At 32.9% G+C, this 23,423-nt stretch overlaps 2 protein-coding genes across 2 annotated transcripts; both read left to right on the forward strand.

The window, feature by feature from the left end:
* Positions 1–657: 657 nt before the first annotated feature.
* On the forward strand, positions 658–10,503 carry Bma-unc-6 (Uncharacterized protein; the record flags this gene model as incomplete). Its single annotated transcript, XM_043073544.1, has 11 exons — positions 658–872; positions 3,081–3,453; positions 3,591–3,761; positions 4,074–4,207; positions 4,370–4,509; positions 6,367–6,555; positions 8,397–8,546; positions 9,695–9,730; positions 9,820–9,888; positions 9,975–10,166; positions 10,352–10,503. 11 exons carry the CDS (start codon positions 658–660, stop codon positions 10,501–10,503), a joined length of 1,821 nt encoding a protein of 606 aa, XP_042929478.1.
* Positions 10,504–12,395: 1,892 nt separating this feature from the next.
* Positions 12,396–17,292, forward strand: Bma-mogs-1 (Uncharacterized protein; the record flags this gene model as incomplete). Its single annotated transcript, XM_001899475.2, has 14 exons — positions 12,396–12,465; positions 12,706–12,845; positions 13,023–13,160; positions 13,240–13,428; positions 13,589–13,762; positions 13,953–14,136; positions 14,436–14,518; positions 14,698–14,940; positions 15,191–15,364; positions 15,488–15,682; positions 15,789–15,958; positions 16,240–16,486; positions 16,814–16,990; positions 17,113–17,292. The coding sequence occupies 14 exons, from the start codon at positions 12,396–12,398 to the stop codon at positions 17,290–17,292; spliced, it is 2,364 nt and encodes a 787-aa protein (XP_001899510.2).
* Positions 17,293–23,423: the final 6,131 nt, after the last annotated feature.

Here is a 23,423-nt window from a genome sequence, read left to right on the forward strand (position 1 = left end):
TGGCTATTATCATTATTGTCCTCACGACTGTATATCATAGTAATGATTGATCAACAGACATAGAATAGCTTTTCTTTCAAAACTGATTAAATCTTAATTAAGTTTTAGTGATTTTCAATTCTAACAATGTCTATTGCTTAAACAGTGATGTGGGTTACCCTAAATATAGGAATATAAATAAATGACAAGATACTACCGTAACCATATAGCTTCAGATTAGCTAATTAGTTTCAAACAAAAGCAAGAAATTTTGGTTAAGAGGGAAGAAGAGGAGGTATATGGTGGGTGGGATTAGAAAGAATTGAATTGAATTCATTCGGTAACGGTCTTCTCACTTCGTCTTCTCCTTCCATCGTAGCGCCAACCAGAAACTGTGAATTGCCACGCCCATCCAATCCTTTTGCGCATACTTTCTAGTGAATGCTGTTGCATTGTTGTAGTTTTCTGTCAACTTCCAGAAAACTTAGCTTATTATTATTTCTCGACTCAAGAATTCATTCATAGAAATCCCGAAGTCCACGCTGTGGTCATACTGTCATCAAAAAAAAAAAATGTTACCTTAATTATTGTAATTTAATCCAATTAAAATTGACAAGAAGTAATACGCAAGTTGTATGCAATTGTGGCTTTCATGCAATTAATAACCTTTATGCTGAAATGTATTCTCTGTTAACTTTCACACTTTTTTTCTTATTACGGATATATCATATTTGGGCTGCTTATTTCTCACAATTTTCACTTCGGGAACCGGAACATGATCCCTGTTATGATAATGCTGGACGCCCTATACGTTGTGTTCCGGATTTCATCAATGCTGCATTTGGCAAACCAGTCACTGCATCCAACACTTGTGGACAATACGGACCATCGAGGTGAGCCGTGTATTTTTGTTTAATTTTCGTGCAAGTTTTTAGAAAACAAAATATCACGATTTACGGTCTTCAGAAGTTCATTAATATGTTAGTTCCAAAGGCAAAATCGAGTAGAAGGTAGTAATGTTTATTTGATTTATTGTCATCATAATTGATTCAACTTAGTTTTATCAGTTTTATTGATATTTCTTCTTTCATGGTCTTAGATTCTTTCGAAACAGTGTGTGTGAGAATGAGAATTCAATTTACACTTGATTATACATCATTAATAAACGGTAACAGGTTTCAAAGAATTTGTAACTTGATCTCATCAATTTTATACAAATGTTTATCGGCTGGAAATTATCGTTACACTCTTTGTTTTTCTCTCCAATCCATCAGTTTTATATCAGAGCCTATGCTCGTAAATTTTTGATTAGTTTCGAGCCAAGTGACTCTTTCGGGAAACTTTTGTGCATATTTAGAAATGATTATTTATAAACGAAGATTTGATGTAGGACAGTTTTAGAATTTAAATGCTAACAAGAAATATTTGCGCATAATTGTGGACATAAAGCAAAACTAGTGAAATGTTTAATGCTCATTTTTCATGGAATTACGCTTTGTGGAGGACATTTTTGGATTTACTCGAAATGTAATTCCTACCCTTTCAGGATACTTTACTAATATTTAAAGTCGCACGAAGGAGGCATTAGAAAATTAATTCAAATACAAGTTTTCATATGTTTTTAAGTATTATATCGTTTAAAAATATAATCTATGATCCAATTTTTCAGTCCGAATCTTTGAATACTTATGCAAATAGTTCCAGCAATAGCTGTTAATCCCGAAAAGCTATTGCGGAAATAAAATTTAAGAAATCATATTTTTCAGATGTGTAAATAAATTTAGCATCTCATTTGTATTCAGGAGTCAGCTATACATAACTTTATGTTTGAGAGAGGATTTTGTAACCTTTGACCACGATAGCAAAATAAATATTCTGAATAAGTATGTGACTAGTCAGCGTTCAAGTTCTAAAAAAAATTAAGTTATTCACAAAAATTTAGAGAATTGTCTTTGCTATTGCAATTCATTGAATGTAGATGCCATTAAAATCCGTTACTATGTAATGTAGGCTTACAATGGATAATTTTTTTAATGAAAAATCGAAATTTTAGAAGATGAGCGAAAATGAGAGTTTTCTTAAGAAAATTGAAATTTCTAGAAAAAACCTTTTTTCATTTTTTCTATAAGTCTTTAAGTTTTGCTTGGCAAGTTTTGTTTTGTTTTGTTTTCTTTTTAAAAAATGACTTTTAAGGACGACGAAAATGATGACTCCAGTTCAAAAAAGTTTGATAATCTAACTTGTTAAGGTTTGATAATCTAACTTTGTTCAAATTCGATGCAGAAAGGATGGAGATATTACGGTGAATGTTAAGTGAGCCAGCTAATTAGTTTATTTTCCAAAATTATTTACTCACTGCGGACGAATCCTTTTAAAATAAATAGATTAGTTAAGTATAGCGGCTTTAAGCAACGTCTAATTCTGGAAGATAGTTTAGGCTGTTGGAATTTGTTCATGGCACTGCTCAGTAAGAGAATATGCACTTAATTCTCTATCACAAAGCAGGAAAAGGTTTATTGAGTTGAGAATAGTGATGAGAACAGTTTCCTGATGACACTTTTATAATAAGCATTATAGAAAAGGGATCAGATATGTGTTGCTCTCCTTTGGCTCCAGATACCTTGATTATACCGATATTAATCCTGATCTACGTTAATTATCAATTTCACTTTCTATAGCTATTTTTCATATCTTTATTTCTAGCTGTAAATTGACTAGAAAATTTTCGCTCCTAATAAATTAAAATGTTCAATAATAAAATTGTCCTTTTTAAAAAAAGTTTACGTCAAAGTATTAGTTTCATAAAATGTGCTTAGTTCCATTACAACACATAATACATCAAAAGATATACTTTTTAAAATGAAATAGCTGAACTACGAATGTTACTTTTTTTGAAAACGAAATATAATTTCACTCGAAACAAAATGTACTTTTGAATGAGGTCCACATTGTTGTACAATTAAATGATCAAATTATGGAAGATAAACCCTGTGTCAAAATCTCTCTCCAGTTTCTTTAAATTCACACTTATTTTTTAAGCCTCAAATATTCATAATTGATTAAAACTTTTTCTCATGAAATTCGGTAATAAGATTGTTCAGATACTGTTCACTCCGTGAGAATGCAATGGGAGTGATGGAAGAAGTATGCAATATTTGTGATGCATCCAGCAAAACTCAGTCTCATCCTGCTTCGCATTTAACAGATTTGAATAATTTGCAAAATGTGACCTGTTGGATGTCAGAACCAAGCACCGAATATCCACATAATGTGACATTAACTTTGTCACTGGGGAAAAAATATGAGCTAACTTATATATCAGTACAATTTTGCAATCGTCTCGCTGATTCAATGGCCTTTTATAAATCAATGGATTTCGGGAAAACTTGGATACCATTCCAGTTTTACTCAACAGAGTGTCAAAAGATCTACGATCGCAATCCAAGCATTAAAATTGGCAAACACAATGAACAGGTACTATGTAAATTTTCAAAATATAATGTTTAATATTTGCACTATCCAGTACTATTGCTGTTAGTCTTCCTGATTTTAATTGTCACGGTCGTTTCATTTGATCATCTACTGAAGTATTTACTTATTTAATTATACAGGAGGCATTATGTACCAATACTCATGCATTGACCTCAATGCCGAATCGAGTAGCGTTTGCAACATTGGAAGGTCGTCCATCAGCATTTGAATTTGAACATTCACCCGTATTACAAGACTGGGTTACTGCTACTGATATTCGTATCATTTTCAATCGACTCAGTCCTGATCAGGTAACAACAACTTTCATTTCCTTTATGATAATATGAGAATATTTTTTGCATGCTCAGTTGTTAATGAAATGTATATTCTTAAATGCTACATATAAGTTTCTTTCTGTGTTCATGAGGAACACGTCAAATAAGCTAAAAAACAACGAGTTAACATTACGTTTGAATACTGATTATCTTTACTGCTCTCGAAAGATTTGGTTTATTATTGCCATAAATTTTCGGCTAGAATTCTTCGTTCACAATTATACATTGTAAAATCTGAATTAAAATTTAGCTAAATTCAGATGATTTTTTGACAATAATGTAATTCAGGCTGAATTGTACGGTCTAACGAATGAAATAGGAGTGAATATAACTGATATGGATCAGCTAAAACAGCGCTATTATTATTCAGTGGGTGAACTAGCTGTCGGCGGTCGTTGCAAGTGTAACGGTCATGCTTCCAGGTTTGGCCAGTGCAAATGATTCAAAAAGAACTTGGAATTATTTTATAGCCTATTATTTCGGGAAGTGTTAACTGAATTTTAATTCAGTTACATTTCACAATCTTCTAATTAAGGACTTAAATCAAATTCAAACAAATATCTACATTGTAAGCTGTTTTCAAGGTGCATATTGGATAAAACGGGCAATTACATTTGTGACTGCAAGCACAACACAGCTGGTGCTGATTGCGAGCATTGCAAGACATTTCATTTGGACCGCCCGTGGGGCCGCGCTACCTCTGAAAATGCCAACCACTGCGTCGGTAAATTATTTCTTTAGTTTTTTGAAGGAGGCAGCAACTGACACTTCTTTGACAGAATTTTGTGAAACATTGTGGAGACGGCAAAGATATGAGTATTTTTTAGAGTTTAATTTGAACAAAACTAAAATTGAAAGAAATTCAGATTCATGAAAAAGATTTCCCAGTTGCATGTAATTTTTATCTACAATTAACCAGAATAACATCAGTCTTTTCTGTAATCAAAATTTTCGAGTCTTCATAAACAAAAAAAAAAAAAAAATCTCATGTCACCCTTATCGGACTCTGTTTATTCTCTGCAGATAGAGTCTGTGATTGAAAGAGTTGTTCGATTAAAAATTTCAAGTGCTAACAATATGCTTTTCATCACAGTTACGGAATCTGAAATGCTTTTCGCAATTTATTGATAATATCTTTACATTTGTATTGAGAATAAGTTGAAATCTATTTTTCCTGCTGATTTCTGTCTGGGATGTTAATAAGATTATTCTAACATCATAACTATAAAATGGAATTTTCAAGTGTCGATTAATTCGTTAGCACACTTATAATTGAATAATTGAGCGGCATTTTTGACGGTTATTGGCGGTCCTTTAGGAAGAGAAGAAACACTGAGTTTAGATGATGCTGATAGAATACTTGCACTAATACCACTTCACTCCAAAAACAATACCTTTATGGGGCTGATCATCGGCGGTACAATCATCATTACCTTTTTTTTCCCCTCCCGTCCCCTTCTCCATCTGTTTCCTTCGGAAGAATTATGCTCGCAAAAATCTTATCTAACAAATTTGTAGTTTTTTTGCGTCTGTGAAACCGCAAAATGTTATTGCTAAAGTTTGTGAAATATTTCCAAATGAAAAAACAAAATAACGAAGAAAGTATGTAATATTATTTCAAATATTTTTCCAATTTCAAAGTAATCCGAAGAACTATTTTTTGCTATATTTTCTTGCAGCAATACAAATGAATGAGTTAAAATCCCATTTTTAGCTATTTCAAAGAATTGCAATTTTTAGGAGGTTTAATGATTATAACTCTTCATAGAAGCTGTTTCACATATTATATCATAATAAAATTCCAAATCAGGAAAGTCGAAATAAAATGTTACTAACGTCAGAATAAATCAGACTTGTAGAAGTTATCAAACCGTAAAATTATCTATATATATACATGAATAAGTACAAATATATATATATATTTTACTATTTTTTTCTTTTTTCTACTTTAACGGAAATTTGAAATTTACGATAACTTGTTAAATAGTTATGTGAATGGTAACAAACATGCAACGTTTCTGCAGGTTAGCAATAGATACTTGAAGAAAAACCCAGACAGATAGAAATAGGAGCTTTGATTTCAATTTAAGAACTTATAAAGGTCGTACAAAAGAACAAAATGGTTAATACTACTTTGTTTTTTGAAAAAAAAAACCATTCATTTTCTCATAGTTCTTTTTGAACGTTTGATCATTGATCCTTACTAGTTTTCACAGTTAAAAACATTAGTATAGTGGCTATCTTACATATTTTGAAACAAACATCTGCTCTTGCCATTTGCATATTTTGCCTAGATCAAATAAATCAAAAACATATAATTCCCTTTCTCATCTAAACTTTTACGGGATGTAACTGAATAAGTAACGCACCTTTAAGTTCTTTTTTTTTAACTCACACATTAAGGATTAATATGATTTTTGGACTCGTCGATATAAATTTGAAGTGAATAAGCTTAAAACTAATTTTCAACTTTTTTCAATATGTAAAAAAATTTGAAAATTTTTTGCTTCTTAGCTATAATACCCTTTTACTTGCCATTGTTTGTTTGTTGCAAATTTAAACTGAGAAGTTCAAATTTCAGCTTGTAACTGTAACTTACATGCGAAGCGCTGTCGATTTAACATGGAATTGTACAGGCTGAGTGGTAACAAGAGTGGCGGTGTTTGTATTAACTGCAGGCATAATACGGCCGGTCGTAATTGTCATTATTGTAAGCCAGGATATTTTCGAGATCTGACAAAATCAGTAACACATCGAAAAGCCTGTAAAGGTACCTTTAACATTCCTTTTACGACAACAATTGGTTTTGAAGATTGTGATAAAGCTAATGATAGCGACTTTACAAATTCAGATTACTTTATTAAATTTATTTAAATGGAGTAAAAGATAATAGGTGCTTCCACTTGAATGGTAAATCGATAACCTTTAAGTCTAAAACGAGAAGTTTGCATTATGCATAGTAAAATCTTCATTTACTTTCTTGTCCTATTACTCATTCTTATCGAATTATGGCTTGGAGCATTCCCTTGTACAAATAAATAAAAAAAGCCATTCATTTTGCCTCCATCCGTCTACTTTTTGCATTTTATCGAAGCAAGATAATTCAATTTCGTTTTATCTTCATAAAGAAATGGGTGTTCATTAATTCAGCCTTAACACTTAGTAAAAGGAAAATCTTAAATATATGATAGTACAGGGAACGAAGGAACCACAGAAAGAGATCCGACCAATCACAAACTGGCATCTAATTTCCGTATCGGTGGTTCATACCGGAAATAGCTAAAATCGCCATTAGTTAACGTTTTATTATTTTATATGCTATCTTTAAATTCATTTAAATCATGATATTTATTATGTCCTGTCAAATAGCAATTTTATCTTCTGTTCTACAAAATTTAAGTCATCATTTTTCAAAATTTAATTTTAAAGGAAGGTTATATATTTATTTATGGTGCTTCCATGTTTAATTTAAAGGAAGTTTAATTTTTTGAAGTTTAATGTAAAGTTTTAAAGCTAATTTAATTTTAAAAGAAGTTTATATATTTATTTATGGTGCTTCCATGCATCAATCTAAGATACATTATTTACTTAATTAAACTAAAGTTTGTTCCTTCTTCTGTCAACACTAAGCGTACTTGAAGGGAGATGAAAATCTTTATATTTACTGCAAAGAATTGCAGGTGTAAGAACATATTAAAAGGACGAGTTTTGAACTGTTGCATATTGAAATTTGAATAATTTAACAGAGTGTAAATTTAGAATAAATAAATTGTTATCTTCTTTAATTCTATTTTCTCATACAGCTATATTTCCTTGATGGGATTTTGGTAAATGAAACAAAAGATAGTGACAATTTTATTATTCATTTTCGAAATAGGAAATAAACTACGTTTATGTGAAAACAAGTCTTAACAATTAGCAGTGCATGTGTTATTTTCCAATATGCAAATCCTCGTTCATTTCTTTCTTACATCCGCAATCGACCTTTAAGTATCTTATTTATGACCAGCTAATATTAGTTAACTGCATTAGTAATTCAGTTTCTCACACATTCTATTTATGGGTTTTTAATTCGAGAACTCTCTTTTACTCTTGATAGGAGCAACTAACGAATGAAGAAACACTTCGTCACATAGCTATATTTGTAATAATGACATGCAAAAAGCGTCAATTTTGCGATGTGCAATATGTATTATTTGAAACAATTATGGAAATGTGATGTGCACGTGCAAGTTCTATCCCAATTAATCATCAGAGATAATTTAGTTAAATAATAGCAGCTGTCGGATGGTCAGAACTGTTGAGCTGAATGATGTTGGCAGCAAAGCTAGACAAATTGCTTAGGTTGTTGAATGATTACATCTAATCATACAACATTTTATGCTGTAATATCTTCTATTAAACATACGTTGCAATTCGTAATTACTTTCAAATTTTATACACATTTGGGGACCACACTGAAGACTTTACAAATTGTGATGCTTATCAGTTCACTTTTTGTAAGTTGCAAGTGAAAGAGTAAGTACAGGTGGAGTAGAGGGAAATTTGGTATAACTGAGTAAAATCAGAAGTGAGTAAAATAGAAGTAAATTCTAATTTACAAAGTTGCAGCATGTAATTGTCATCCTGTTGGATCGCTTTCACGAAGTTGCAATCAAAGTAGTGGACAATGTATTTGCAAGGATGGTGTCACCGGTTTGACCTGCAATCAATGTTCGAAGGGATACCAACAGAGCCGTTCACCACTCCATCCATGCATTCGTAAGCCAAGCCATATTACTAGCTACTGTAATAGCGATGTTGCTCTATTATGTCTTGAGCTCTCATTTTAAAATTCTCATTACACTGGGGAAAAGTGAAACAAATACTTCATCAGCTATCTTCGGGTTTTTTTTTTAAGGAGCTATACGAATGATGGAATATCGACAAAAAGTTTTCATTTATCAGTTAGCATTCCTACCACTCATATCTTCCTATATTTGGTTACAATTCAAGTGATATTTATTGAACTAACTGAGAGATAGGAAAATAGTTCGAGAATAAAATAATGTGATACCAGAAGGAGGCAGTGTGTCAGTCAGTATTAATTCATTCTGATCAGTAGAAAGATAAATTCGGAATGGCAAAGAAAGAGGAATAGAAGAAGGATCAGCTGTTGAAAGGTTAATGTGGAATCGTCTTGCAGAGTATTGTTGTCATAACTAAGAGAAGAAAGGAGTGGGATCTCAAACACAATTTGTTCCGAACCGATCTAATTCCACACAGTTGAATATGTCACTCAACACCAAAAACTCATGCAGCGAACCTGATTTATATTCAAAAATGGGGTTCTTTTTGCTTCTCACCCATTATTTTACTTTTTTCCAGCAATATTCCACTGTCTCATCTTTTCCTTTTATGGCCTGCATTTTATGACAGGATCAAGCACCCTCGGTCCACTTTCGTCCTCCATCATTACCCTATCGAGCTCATCAGTATTTCATTTAAGACAAAGAAAAACCAAATGATATTGCCGCATTAAATGAGGGAATTGAACTTTTGCATTTTTTAGCTTTTTCTAACCTCTAAAAGCATTTTCTGAGCAGAGTATTATACCATCTTTTGCTTTATCACAAAACCGAACATATTAATAATATCATCTTAACTGTATGTAACAGATATTAAGTTTACATTGTTGATGAACAGTCTAAAGAATTAAAAGTGGAAATAAGTTAAGTAACATAAACGACTGTTTTTGATGTTAATAAAAGTTCTTGGTTCTCTAATTAATACGTTTTGTAAATGTTCGGTGATATCTGATTGCGTAATTTATTTTTCAAGTTAATTAAGTAAGTATAAAAGTCCAAAAAGTATAAATTTATATTTCCTTTCGTTTTCCGTACTACTGAATAAACTTCGATAAATTTCAGGTATTCCTGTCAGTGAGTCGACAATAATTCATGATGGTGAGACTGTCTATAGCTAATTTTTTAAATTTAATCTTTGATAATATCAACAAAATTATTCTCTCTCGATAACTGCAAATAATTTTTAGCGAAATGTCCGAAATGTAGAGCTGCACCGAAACGATTAACACAGAAAAAGTACTGCAGGAGAGAATACGGTAACTTTTCTAATTTTATTTATGTTTTTGCATTTAATTGATGTGAAGAAAAGCATTTCTCAGGAACTCTGAAATTTTCAATTCAGCAGTTGAAGTACAAGTAACAAGACGTGAAAGCGTAGATGGTTGGAGTAAATATCAGTTAATAGTGTTAGCAATTTACAAGCGTGATACTGGAATCCGTTTACGTCGTGGTGAACAGTCATTGTGGATATCTGGTAAACGTACTGCTTGCAAATGTCCCAAAATACGAGTTGGGAGAAAATATCTCATACTTGGTGCGTATTTTTTCAAATTCTTGTGAAAGGTTACTTTTGTGTGGATGAATAAAGGGTCAGCACAAATTATTGACTCAGGTCTTTTGAAACTTTTTCAGGAAAGATTTTGTAAATCATGATTTTCCTTGTCATGATTTTTTAATATTTGTGACCTATTAAGGTGCTTAAAAACTGATTTTTTTCAGGTCAAAATGATACCAATAATATAAGTCGACCAGGAATTGTTTTTGGCACAAGAACAGTTGTACTAGAATGGAACGATGAAGATTTGGAGAAAATTATGCGTTTTTCCAAAAAAGAAAAGAAAGGTCAATGTCCAGCAAGACGACGATTTTGATGAATTTTTGCATTCAGATTCATCACTCCACTGAACTATCATCAAATATAATGAACACTTTGTAGAGTGAAAAAACTTTCATTGCCATTTTGATATTCTAATTTGCTTTTTCTGAACTGCTGTAAAACTTAGAACCAAGAAACAATGTTGAATTTTTTTACATTTTGATGGCTGGAGAATAATAATTTACAAACGAATTCATTTTTTAAATCTAGGCTTTAGTTGCAAGATTATTTCTTATTTCAAACTTCTTTGGTTTGGCGATTAAAAGTTAATTTAGTTCCATTTTATTTTGAAATAGCAAGTAAAGAATTATTTGGTCATCAAGTGTTACTATATAGCACAATGTACACTGATATTTTGGGTGAAAGAAATTGAGTTTAGTATGACTTTGAGAAGTTAGAGAGGCAAAAAAGGAACTTTGTATCGAATATTTTCTATATGATAATAAGGAAGCAACCAACTGCGGGGGATGGAATGCGGGGGGAAGTGAAACCAACTATTTTCTAAATATTTGAAAAGAGACTGCAGTTGACGAGAAGTTTAAAATACTTCAAACATTCAATCGCTTGTGAAATATTTTAGTCGAACTTTTAATTCATCGTATCAGTCACATGTTTACTAATAAAAATAATGCTAATTTGAGCGAGTTCTTACATTTTCGTTCTATTTTAAACTGTTACTGTAAATCGCAAGTCGCAATATACCAAACTGCGAACTTATTTCATTGATCTCATCCAGCTGTAAACTTTCCTGTACTCCATTGGAAGATCTGTTGTCTTCACTGTCAGCGCCACAAATTTCCATTGCTATGTATTTATCTAGTATATATGAGATAAACGTCTTTTGTTGACTAGTTAACCATTAATGCAACAATAATTTCGTCTTTTCTACACAGTTATTAAATGTCTTATCGTTGTTCACCCGTCTTTAAATCCCTCTCTCATTACAAAAATCCCATTTCAGTAGAAAATTTCAATACAAATTCCAGTATCTCGTTCCATAAGAAGGATGAATTACCTTAACTCATGAAAATTTTCATGTTCGTGTTTCTCAGAGATCATAAAAATATTGGACTCGTTTTATAGGTAATAATATAGCAGAGATATACGGAATTAGGCAAGCATGCTTGAAATATAACTACTTTATTTACAATCTCATTTATACATTATTGTTATAACGAGAAGGGTCAACTTTGTCCCTTTTTCACATGAAAAAGATTACCTTTATCCCCTATTTTTGTTCTTTCACCATTGACGTAAAACTCCCATCAGTTCAAAAAATAAAAAACAAATAATGCAACGACTGTAGTTTGGTAAGAAAATTTGACCCCTAGAAGATCCTTCTTTCTCTAAAATCACTGAAGAGTCATTTATTCGTATTTTAAGAACATTTTAAACAAAAATGCTGCATTTGTACAAAAGACATGAGCGAAATTAACGATCTTCTTACTAACGAATAGGATATCGCTCTTTCCAAAAAAGGTTCCAGCATTTTTTCATAGAAAATGAGAGTGAATCGTGAACCATGTAAGAAATAGCGAGGAATCAGAATTTGAAATTCGGTTTGCCTGTTTGCTTAAGATGTTGCTCTTGCATAGTTCACGATTCACTCTCATTTTGATCGATGAATGTCCAAACATGAACATAAATTTATGTGTTATACGTTGAACGTACTACCTGTAATTTATAAGTTGAAATTAAAAAGGGTTCCAGCATCTTTCCATAGAAATTGTCGATAGCGCTTACCACCACCCCCGTCTCATAACCGACCAAAATACCATAAAGTCCCAAACGGAGGTACAAATCTGGAACTGAACGCTATTCTCGCATAGTGTGAGAACACTGGATAAACATTTTCAGAGCGATCCGTCAAATTGGCATGAAATTGAGATGAAACTGGAAGTTACTTGCTCTCAGTTCTGCTTGTTGATCCCGTCATCATCGATGCTCATCGCCAGTGGTTAGACATTGATGTCTGCTAGAGCGTTGTATCGCTAAGCGAGATGACTGTCGCTAAACTGTCTCGGCTTTAAGAGCCAGAGAGGGGTGGAGTTGAAAAAGATATTCCTCTGTATTTTTTCTTAAGTCATTGTCCGTTTTAGAAGAATGGGTAATCGAAAAAGGATATCACCGAGGAATTCTCCACCTCCTCAAGTGACCAAGACAGTCAGGAAGCAAGAGTCAATAGATTTTTCTATAGGCAAAATGCTTGTTACTGTTGGTGTTGTTGTCACTGTCCTTGCTCTTGGTGCCCAGTATTTATATGTCAACTATTATTACCTCCCAAATCAAATTTCTACGAAGTCTAAGCTTCCCACTGTTAGCAGAAAATCTAATCCGGTTTGTTTCTCATCAAATTTTCAAAAATTTAGTAAATAGGGTCTTTCTTCATAGTTGAATCGCTTTATTGTTTCTTCACAGTTAGCAAGGTAAAGCCGGTCATTTTTTGACCACTGTGAGAAAGCAGTGTATTACTATATTTCCAAATGTTTTTAAAGCATGTGTACAAATATTTAGCGCATATGGGGTACTTATCGATCACACTTATATTTTGGATTACGAGCCCGATACGAGACGTCACCACTTTTCGGAATGATGTGGTATCGACAGCCAGTCGAAGGCCAATTCCCGCAACTGCGGCACTGGTGTGAGCAGGTGATATTTTTGTCTCGTTGATATTAGACATAACCAGGATTAAAACTTTGTTTTCTCAGAAATAGTGAACTGATTACAGAGCAGTGGAGTAGCAAAATATGCATGGGTCTTAGCGGACGGGCATTCATTTGGATTACAAGCGATTCATGATGAACCGTTGGACATTTTCACAGATTGGATAAACGATGGACCCGTGTGGACAGCTCGTGTAACCACCATATCAAATGTGGATTCTAATTTTGCTATTTTATTCTATTTTGCTCTACAGGTATCGTTTCATGGAGAAAAAGAAATGATAAATGATTAACGTGCTAGTTCGAGATGTGTTTTGCTTTCAGTTTTCGCCGTGAAATTTGCACCTAAGGCTATTTATGCTGCGTTGGATGCCAGTTTTGGATTATCATTTCTCTTGTATGTGTTTCATTTAGGATGACAGTTCTAAACTGCGAGCGTTTTATCAATATGGTGAGTTGGATTATTTCACGGGAGAGTCGGATGTGCTTGGGAATTTCACTGTAAACATAAATACAACAGTAAATCTTGCTTCCAGATCTTTTCTTGCCATGAAAACAAACGACGTGCCGGACGTCAGTACTATGGAGGTTAACATTCAAGTTTTAATATATTTGATATGTGTGATACACATAACGCACAAAATCTTTACACGTTTTGACTTCGAAAGTATTAACTTATGCTAACTTAAGGTTTGTTGCTGTTCATGTGTTTCTTTTATTAGTTTTAGAAAAAATAACTGGCTTTAGTTACAATATGTATTACACATAAGTATTTTAGGATATAATCTTGTCGTCCACCTTAGTTGACCGTTCTCGTGGACAACTACGCCTTCCCAGCGCTTTTGTTTCCAAAGGCAGTGTACTCGAAAGCGAACCTCGTCTTATTGTATTGCAATTAAATGTTCGATCGAATTCATCTACGGAAATCTCGTTTTCCGTGGGAGAAAAGAAACCCATAAGAGGTAGATACTTTTTGCGAGGTTATACATAAATAAGTATTATAAATGTAACTGTTCGAAATTTTTTTTTACCATGAATTGAGAAAATTTTCTGAGGCATTACATTCTCCTGTTTTTTAGATTCATACCATTATTCTCATTGCAGAAGCATTCCTTGTATCTGGAACCGTTCATAATTATCTTATTTACGTTTCTTTTTCTTGATTCTTCTCGAACTATTCATTTCATTTACTAACGAATTTGTGAAACTATATATAAAACAGACTTAAAATTGTCACTGCACTTATAGGAGTTAACTTCAGGCAATGGCTTTTCAAAATTGTTAGAGCAGAGAACAAAGGGATTCAATAGTAAATTTGAAGCTGTATACGGTTTGTCAGCTAAGGTGTAATATTATTTCGAAAGTAGATTTATGTGCATTATGGTATAAATATTTTATATTTGATCCAAAGTTTTTTTTAGAAACGTGCTGCCTTTCTTTTGATGTTGGGAAAATTTGGCCATAAGACTTTTACGTTATAAGGTAAACCTGATTTCATTATGTGATTGCTGTCTGAAATTTAGGGATATCCGGATTTCTACCAAGAACTTGGAAAAGTTGCATTGTCAAACATGTTAGGTACAATCGGCTATGCACATGGATCAAATCGTGTACAAAGCAGCTATTCATCAAAGCACTCACTCTACGGTCCTCACTCCTTGTTATTTACTTGTCCATCACGTTCTGTATTTCCTCGTGGATTTTTGTGGGACGAAGGATTTCATCAACTGCTTCTAATGAAGTTTGATCCCGATTTATCTTTAGAGGTATATCTAATGGTGTTTTATCACATACAGATTTCTTTGTTTCATTGGAAATGATAGATTTTGGAAATTAAATTTCTTAGCTTCTGATTAATATGTTTTTTTTTCCATAATGTTGCTATTTCGGCTTGAAACAGTTATGTCTTTTATTACTAATGGAGTTAGCTATGATGAAAGAATGATGTATTTATCACAAGGAAAAATGAAAGTTGTAGAATATCTTTGTGACGCTAATTAATGAAGTGGTATGCAGATAATTGCGTCTTGGTTGGATACGATGAATGTTGATGGTTGGATACCAAGAGAAATGATACTGGGGAAAGAAGCAGAATTGCGTGTACCTGTCGAATTTGTCGTCCAACGCGATAACATTGCAAATCCGCCAATGCTTTTCTATTTAATTGAAAAATATTTGGATCACAGTTATGTAAGCAACTTCTGTGCAGTTTATGAAATATAATGTTTATTTTACTTACGCTGTAATCAGTTATAATGCGACTTAAAAGAGTTTCAAGTTTTAAATAAGTGATTGAAATTAGACTTCTTGAAGCAGGAAGAAGTGTTGAAGAAGTTTTACCCTCGATTAAGGCTCTGGCATAAGTGGTTGAATTCCACGCAGTGGGGAAAAAAGAGTGGTACATATCGATGGAGAGGTAGGAATGCAACAACAATTGACGAGTTGAATCCACGAACACTACCAAGTGGTTTGGACGACTACCCGCGTGCAACACATCCTACTGATGATGTATGTTATTGAAAACTTAGTGATTTATGATTATGTCATTATCATGATTAAAGTTAAAGTTTTCGATTATCTCTGTAATTCTAAGACTTGAAGTTCATATTTGTAGGAATATCACGTTGATTTGAGTTGTTGGATGGCGCTTTCAGCTCGAGTACTTTCAAAGCTTGCCAAACTTGCTGGAGATTCGCAGAACGAAGAGCAGTATTTAGCTGACTATAATTACCTTATGGATTTGAATCGCTTTGATAATCTTCACTGGAGTCAAGCAAAACAAAGGTGTTTGGATCATACAAAGGGTTTTGAACTATAATTTGCTGCCTGACTTGTTAAAAAGCTAGAAAATGATAATGCAGATGATAATTTTCTTGGATGCAGGATTATCGAATTTCTGATGCTGTGCGAATTGGCTGAATGATTGACAGTATGCACAGAGAAATTCTTTGTTAAGTGTTACGCTTTCGTAAACGGAGAAGACGTTTTTTTCAATTGGATTTTAAACCATATTTTGAAGATATGACGTTAAAAAAACTTAAAATATCTGTTAAATTACTTTACAGATATTGTGATTACGGACTGCATAGCAACAGTGTAAAATTAGAAAAGAAATTTGATAGCGAAAAGCTGAAGCGTGATTCGAGTTACAGTGTTGCAAGTGTGTCAATGAAACGTGTAGCTAGAGCTTCACCAAAGCTACAACTAGTTGAAGATGCTTTTGGATATGTTTCACTCTTTCCCGTGCTGCTCAAACTTCTTCCTCATGATTCTGATAAATTGCGAATTATTCTCGAAAATATTAAAACAGAGGTTTTAAATCTTGTGTACTTACCGATTGTATTTCTGTGTGGTTCTAAACTGCTTTTTAGCTCTATTTTCTAATGTGTGATAAACAATCGTGTGTCGAGAGTGTCGATATCACTGTCAGACAGCTTTCCTATTTATTATATCCGAAGTGACTGTCTGTGGTTTGAATTACTTCTTTTCGCTTGTGATAATCCTTCTAGAATCTAAAAAATATTTTTAGTTCTTTGGAAATGGTTATCCCTATTTTGCATTTACCTAAGTCTAAGTTAATTTCGTTCTCTTTTCTGAATTCCCGATTGAGATCTAATAGTTCAACATGTAAATTTATAGAGGTTATGGTCTGATTTCGGTTTGCGATCAATTGCGCCATCTTCACCGTACTATAAAGCTCATAACACGGAACATGATCCCCCTTATTGGCGCGGAAGTATTTGGATTAACATCAATTACTTGATGCTTGCTGCTCTGAAACATTATTCCTCAGTGGAAGGACCCAATCGTGAACTGGTACCTTTTTTTTTTTTCATTTGTTTTCGTGGTGGTTTCAGTTATTATTTTAAGTAAAGAATATAATAGTCTGTATCAGGAACGATCGAAGAAGAAAATTAGGATTACACATCTGTTTTGAGGCATTTGGTGTTTATTCGGATTTGCGAAACAATTTGGTTACTAATGTTGCACGAGAATTTCGAAGAACAGGGTTTTTGTGGGAAAATTACAACGATGAAACAGGTCAGGGCCAAGGTGCTCATCCATTCACTGGATGGTCTTCACTTGTGCTTTCAATTATGGCTGAGCAGTACGATTAGGTTTTTCTTGAGATGTAATGATTGCTTTTACGCGATTACTTTAATTTCTTATTTGTGCAATGAAATAAGATCGACAGTTCTAACAGATAATGTAACTATTGGTAGGCCATTTTCAACATATGCCAAGTTTTGCTCAATGTATCAAAACTCCATAATTATATTGCTCCTACTTATTGTTAATATGTTTATAATATTGTTTTGATTCGAAAATTTATTTTCGATGAAATCAGTTTGATGATATTTTCTGATGGATTATCTGTCGTAGAGTAGGATCAAAGTCACTGGATCAATTTCTAGACTGAGATATTCCAAAAAGGCTTTTGTTTGGTAGGAACTGAAATCTAAAGCACATTTAATCACGAAGGATTTACATAGTTTGAAATCGTATCAAGCAAAAGTTTTATTTATATAAAAACAAGTTAGACAACAAATATGGAAACAATATGTGCCACAACCACAACTGTGTTTGAAATAGAGTCTAATTGGAGTAGACTGTAGAGCCGAATAGGTAATACTTTGAAAAAAAGGCGATGATTATTGATTGATATTTATTTTATTGAGATAAAGGTTATCTTTGGTCGAATTTATTGAACAGTATTAGAAAGTTTGAGGAAGAAGTTGTAGGAGAGCAGTGAATAACAGATTGTTATCTAGAGAACTTAATCTCGATAAAGGATATAATTCCTTATATAATAAGCACTAACTGAATTAACTCTTAATAAGACGCATGTTTTACAATGGAGATCAGCTAAACAAGGTGCTATTAACCTTATCAATAATCAGACCTGAATGATGAGGTGACAAGCCGTAAAACGAAAGCCTGTTAACTTTGTCAAATTCCAATAAAATTTACAGTGAGTGAGGAGTCGACAAACAACAAAAGAGGCCAACTAAATATACAACTGATAATTGTAAACAATTTGTTCTTTGTTAACAAACTTTATATAAGGTTGGAATAATTGTCTAAGGAATGTTCAAATAAGATAACCTTTAGTTCTATGGATTTAATACACTTTTATTTCTTTTTCCGACATTCCTGACTGAAAGACGGAAACTTTCAAGAAGAAGAATTGATTGCATTGGTCTGAGTTCGTCGTTTTGTACCAGTTCTAATTCTAGTAGAGAGACAAGTTCTTGTTCATCGACTCCTCGGATTGTCATACTTCGTTGGTTGCGTTGTTGAATTTTCTTCATCGTGGACTATCATCAAGAGGTACAGTTTCATATCCATTGGTCACTTGAGGACACTTCTCTATCTCTTTAATCTCATACACCGCGAGAAACTTGAGTAATATAATTTCCTCCTTATGAGGTATTCTTGCTATTACATTTCTTAGAGATCTCTTTTAGGTCACTCTCGAAGACTGGTTAAATACTCATTTCTCCATATATCTCTATGTATCCAAGATCTTGAGGGTGTGTGACCAATATTAATAAGTTTTTCTTTGGTACTTAGTAGGGAGAAAATTCTTCTTGATCATAGTGGTTAGTAATTGGGTCGAGCGTATGATTATGCAATCTTCAAAGTTTACGTAAGTCAGTGGCCGAGTGTTTAACATACCTTTTATTTCTACTATTAGTTTTGTTAATTCCCTTTTCCATAATGACTTCCTTCCAATGTCTCTTTTCATTGCTCTTTTCAGTTATTTCTCTTATAATCTCTTCTACTCCATGGAGCTCTTAGCATGATGTTCTTCTAGATCATTCTTTATTTGTCAGGAAATTTGTTTATTGTGTATTTCATTTCGTAATGATGGGCGATGAATCTTCTTTATATATGTAGAGAACTTTTGACAGATGAACTTTCTACCGGTTCTAAATGCGCTTCTCTTGTTGTGAAATTTATGAAGAGAGCTATCCTTCTTTTAGCTATGCTGATATGAGTTTTGATAAAAAGAGGAACCATACGACCCAGTCCAACGTGTGTAAATGTTTGAGAGTGCATGACTCGAATTTCTGGAAGGTTAGGCTGACCGGGTTTGTTTCGCTTAATTTCTGTTCTACCTTTTGATATCCAGAATTTTGTCCTTAATTTTGAAAGTGTATGGACAATTTCAGCGTAACGTAAAACCTTGTGCTGCTATTGTATGAAAAGTACAGTTATGGGAATTATGTTACAAAAAGTAAATTGGATATAAACTGTCCTCATTCAATTCGGAATTTCCAATCGACTTTTGGATTTCCAATAGCAGTTTTCTTTATCGTAATATGGATTCCATTTATTAATTTGCAATCATCTGTTGCAAGTTGACCGTTTATCGTTGGTAAGATTGTAGCTATGGTATTTGTCTTCTTGCTGTAATTTTATGAATTTAAGAGTTCATCATGCAATAGTCTTTAGTAATTTTAACACTGACTAAAACGATTTGCATCTGTAAATTTAAAACTTTTTCTTATAATTTTTTTTGTTGCTTTTACGATAGGGATTTCACTTTCTTCATTTGCTATGGCTATTATGGCTAGTTGATTTCCCCCTTTTCCAGCAACGGTCGTCCTTTCCACTATATTTCATAGTTCGGGAACGGTCCTGGATTCAGTGTAGTAGACATTTACTTCCAGTCTGACCATAAAGTTACTGGTGCATTTTCGAGACCTAACTGATTTATTACAAAATGGACAATAAGTATTGCTAATAACTCCATTCAAAGTATACTGATGCCTTTAATTGGTACGATTCAGTATTAAATAAATTAAATATCAAGGACTACGCGTGTATACAGCCGCAGAATAGGCCACAGTTGATGTATCGGTGATGACATGGAGTTGCGCTTGCTCTGAGCAATATGTCACTTTTATGTTTATGTTTGTTGATTATTTGTTTATCGGAGATTCCCACGTTTCTTTGTCTTCTTCACTTATAGATTGATCCCAAGCATTATTTTTTCATGAAATTTGAAGAAAAAATTTGGATTACGTGATAATCAGAATGAGGAATCTCATTGGGTCGGATTGAGGTGCTCTAAAATGTAAAATTGTTCTTTTTGTTAGATCCCTTTCATTCCAGGGTTTTAAGATGACTTGGATGACATCCTTTTTGGAATTCCTATCAACACCAAGAATTTTCTTAAATAATTTTGCTCATTATCACTTGAAAGAAATTCCCTTCTTTATAATTTTTGAGTGCTTCTTGGATTTCTTTAGTTAGTAATAACATTGTCAACACAGAGATTTTTTCAGATTTCCGAGATAATTTCGCTTCCTTGAGTTCATAGATAATAGTTGAAAGTTGGATGATGATATCCCTTAACCAGAGGAATCGAATGTAATTTCGCTCTGATAGAAATAATTCCAGTTGCATTCCATCATTTTGAATCGAAACAATGCACCTGCTAAATCATTGAATGTAATTGGACCGTGGTATAGAACAGAAAATCGTTCAAACTTACCATTCTTTTGAGGTCGGCAAAAGCATCGTAAATGATTCTTAATTTTATTGTTGATTTGCCGATTCGGTATTAATACCTCATGATGGGGCAAATAGTATATAACGCCAACCTGGATCATTTGCGATTGTCTAAGGTTACTTCTTCAATGATATTGGATTTTATTTATTCTTCAACTATATTATTGTATCGATTAAGTAGCAGTTTATCGGTTTGAAGTTGTTAATGTCTTCAATCTCTCAAGGTAAAAACCATAATTATCATTTAGGATAACATTTGAATCTTTCCTAAGTCAAGATGCTTGATATTTTCCATTTTGTTTAGTAATAGTTTCTTTGAAATGTTCAGCGTCTGTTCGTCATTATGAGTATTGGGTTGTTCCTGAATGTCTATGAGTTCTAATTTCCAGAAATGGTTTGGTTCTGAACAGACGTGATATCAAATTTGATTTGGTCTTTGTCATAATTAGATGTATCCATTTCCAATTATTATAAAACCAACCTTTGTGGGGATTGCATAGAATCCTGATACCATATTGTAGCTTTGGTTTGGCGATATGAAATTAAAAAACTAGTCAGCCCAATAAATATATCGAACCTTTTCCAATATCCTCTTTCCTCATCTAGCAATTCTTGAGATATCATACGTGGCAAATCATGGTGGCTCTATTTAACTACTTGTAGTTTTTCTATTAGGCGATCTAACCGTAAGCATTAATAGGTATACTTTTAGATTCCAAAGTTCTTACTCCTTTTTCCACTTTTGTAATCTGACATGATTTTGGAGTTTTGTTACTAAATGAGAAGAATTTCAAATCAAGATTTCCTTTACTGGAACCTATTAATTGCGTAAATTTCTTGGACAACGTCGTACTATGAGAAACTTTACGGTGGAAACAAGGAAGTTTCCCTTTTTTGCAATCACTTGTTGCAATTCTTTCGAAAACATTTGAAACATGTGACAATTCCCCTCAAACGTTCCATACGGAGCTTAAGCCTGGGATAAATGTTACATTCATTATTCCAATGGTCCTTGTTGCTGCTAGTTTTTCCCCTCAGATGAATTTCCTTTAATTCTAGGACTTCAATTTGGATGATTTGGTTGGAAAAAAATGTCATCCTTAACATTATGTTTAATTAGTTTCTTTTATGGATCGATCATCTTGTTGATTCTGACTTTACTTGGTACATCTTGTCCAATATCCAAACCGGTAGTTTATTTTCAATTGCAATTTCGATACTTTGATCCTTTAACTTCTCAGCAATGGCTTCCAATTATCGAAATAATCTTTCTATTGCTTCAGTAATTGCTTTCCAGTCACGATCATTTCTTCTGATGGAATGTATTTCATTGTAAATTGATTCTTTATAATGAAAGTTTTATCATACTTCTTTGCAAATATGACTTCGTAGTAATACTTTAAGAAAAAACATCAGATAGTTTAGTTTCTGAATATTTGGAAATGTTTTGATCATGAACTGCTGCACTGAATCAATCACCACTAAATGCTATTAGTATAGGTTTACTGTTGCGTTATTGGTGGAGACCACTTTTCCATTTGAGGTTGACTATCCGATATCTTCTTTACTTGATCCTTGGTATTATTTACTACTTCACAATCCTTCCTATACATTTGCAAAGTAATGATAACTTCTCTTGTATTAGTTATTAAATTCTTTTGCATTAGTTGACAATAGTTTAATTTCTGAATGTCTGGGATGTTACATTAGCTATTAAATTTAAGTTAATTAAAATTTAACTATAACAATCAAGACGTCAAATAATTTTTTTGATGACTCGCAATTTGATTTTGCATTACTTTAAGTTCTCGTGGAAGCGTTCGATCCAGTGAAGCTACATTGAGTTCGTTTACTTACTCAGAAGTTTTCGGGTCTTTTTAGTATTTCGGTTTCTTTCATCAAAACCAAACAACTGTCATCGTCTGATTCAGGTAGATTGTAGCTTCGAATAATTATTATTTTGCAGAGAAGACGACATTTGAAAAATGTTTATTTCAATGAGATAAAAAATACCATTGACCATAGTTATAGAACAATATTAGGAGAGCAGTGAATGACAGATTGTTATCTAGAAAACTTAACCTCAATAAAAGGATATAATTCCTTATACAGTGAGCATTAACTGATAACAAGACGCATGATTTGAAATATCGCAGAGGAGGTCAGCTAAACGATGCCAAATTCGAGTATAATTTACAGTTAGTAAGGAACCGACAAACAAAAGAGGTCAACTAAATGAGGAGCTGATCCAGCACGTGTTCTTTGTTAACAAACAATGCAAGTTAAGTAACAATGTAAATAAACTCAGCTATATGGATGATGAATATTGGATAAATGATTTCTTACGTGACACTGAGACCTGAGACATTTGTCCAAGGAATGTTCAGACAAGACAGTCTTTAATTCTATGGATTTAATATAATTTTATTTATAAATATTATAATTGGTTTTTCCACCATCCACAGATTCACATTCAAAATCTACAACCGTTAACTTGCTTTTTATGAGGTAGATCCACAACCATTGTGTCTTTTGGACTTGTTTCTGATTCTGTTTGATTCTATACAAGTCTTCTTATTAAACTAAATTTTTTTTTTTTATATAGTAATTTTCTATATTTACGTGCTTGTAAATTTTATATTCCATGCTAATATTGTGTTGTACAGAGTTGCATAATAGGCTGGAATAAGAAAAAAAGGAAGAACTATGATTTGCTAAGAATTTTTAT

Source organism: Brugia malayi (genome assembly GCF_000002995.4).
Source record: "Brugia malayi strain FR3 genome assembly, contig: Bm_v4_ChrX_scaffold_001, whole genome shotgun sequence".
In the NCBI taxonomy this organism is placed as follows: Eukaryota; Metazoa; Nematoda; class Chromadorea; order Rhabditida; family Onchocercidae; genus Brugia; species Brugia malayi.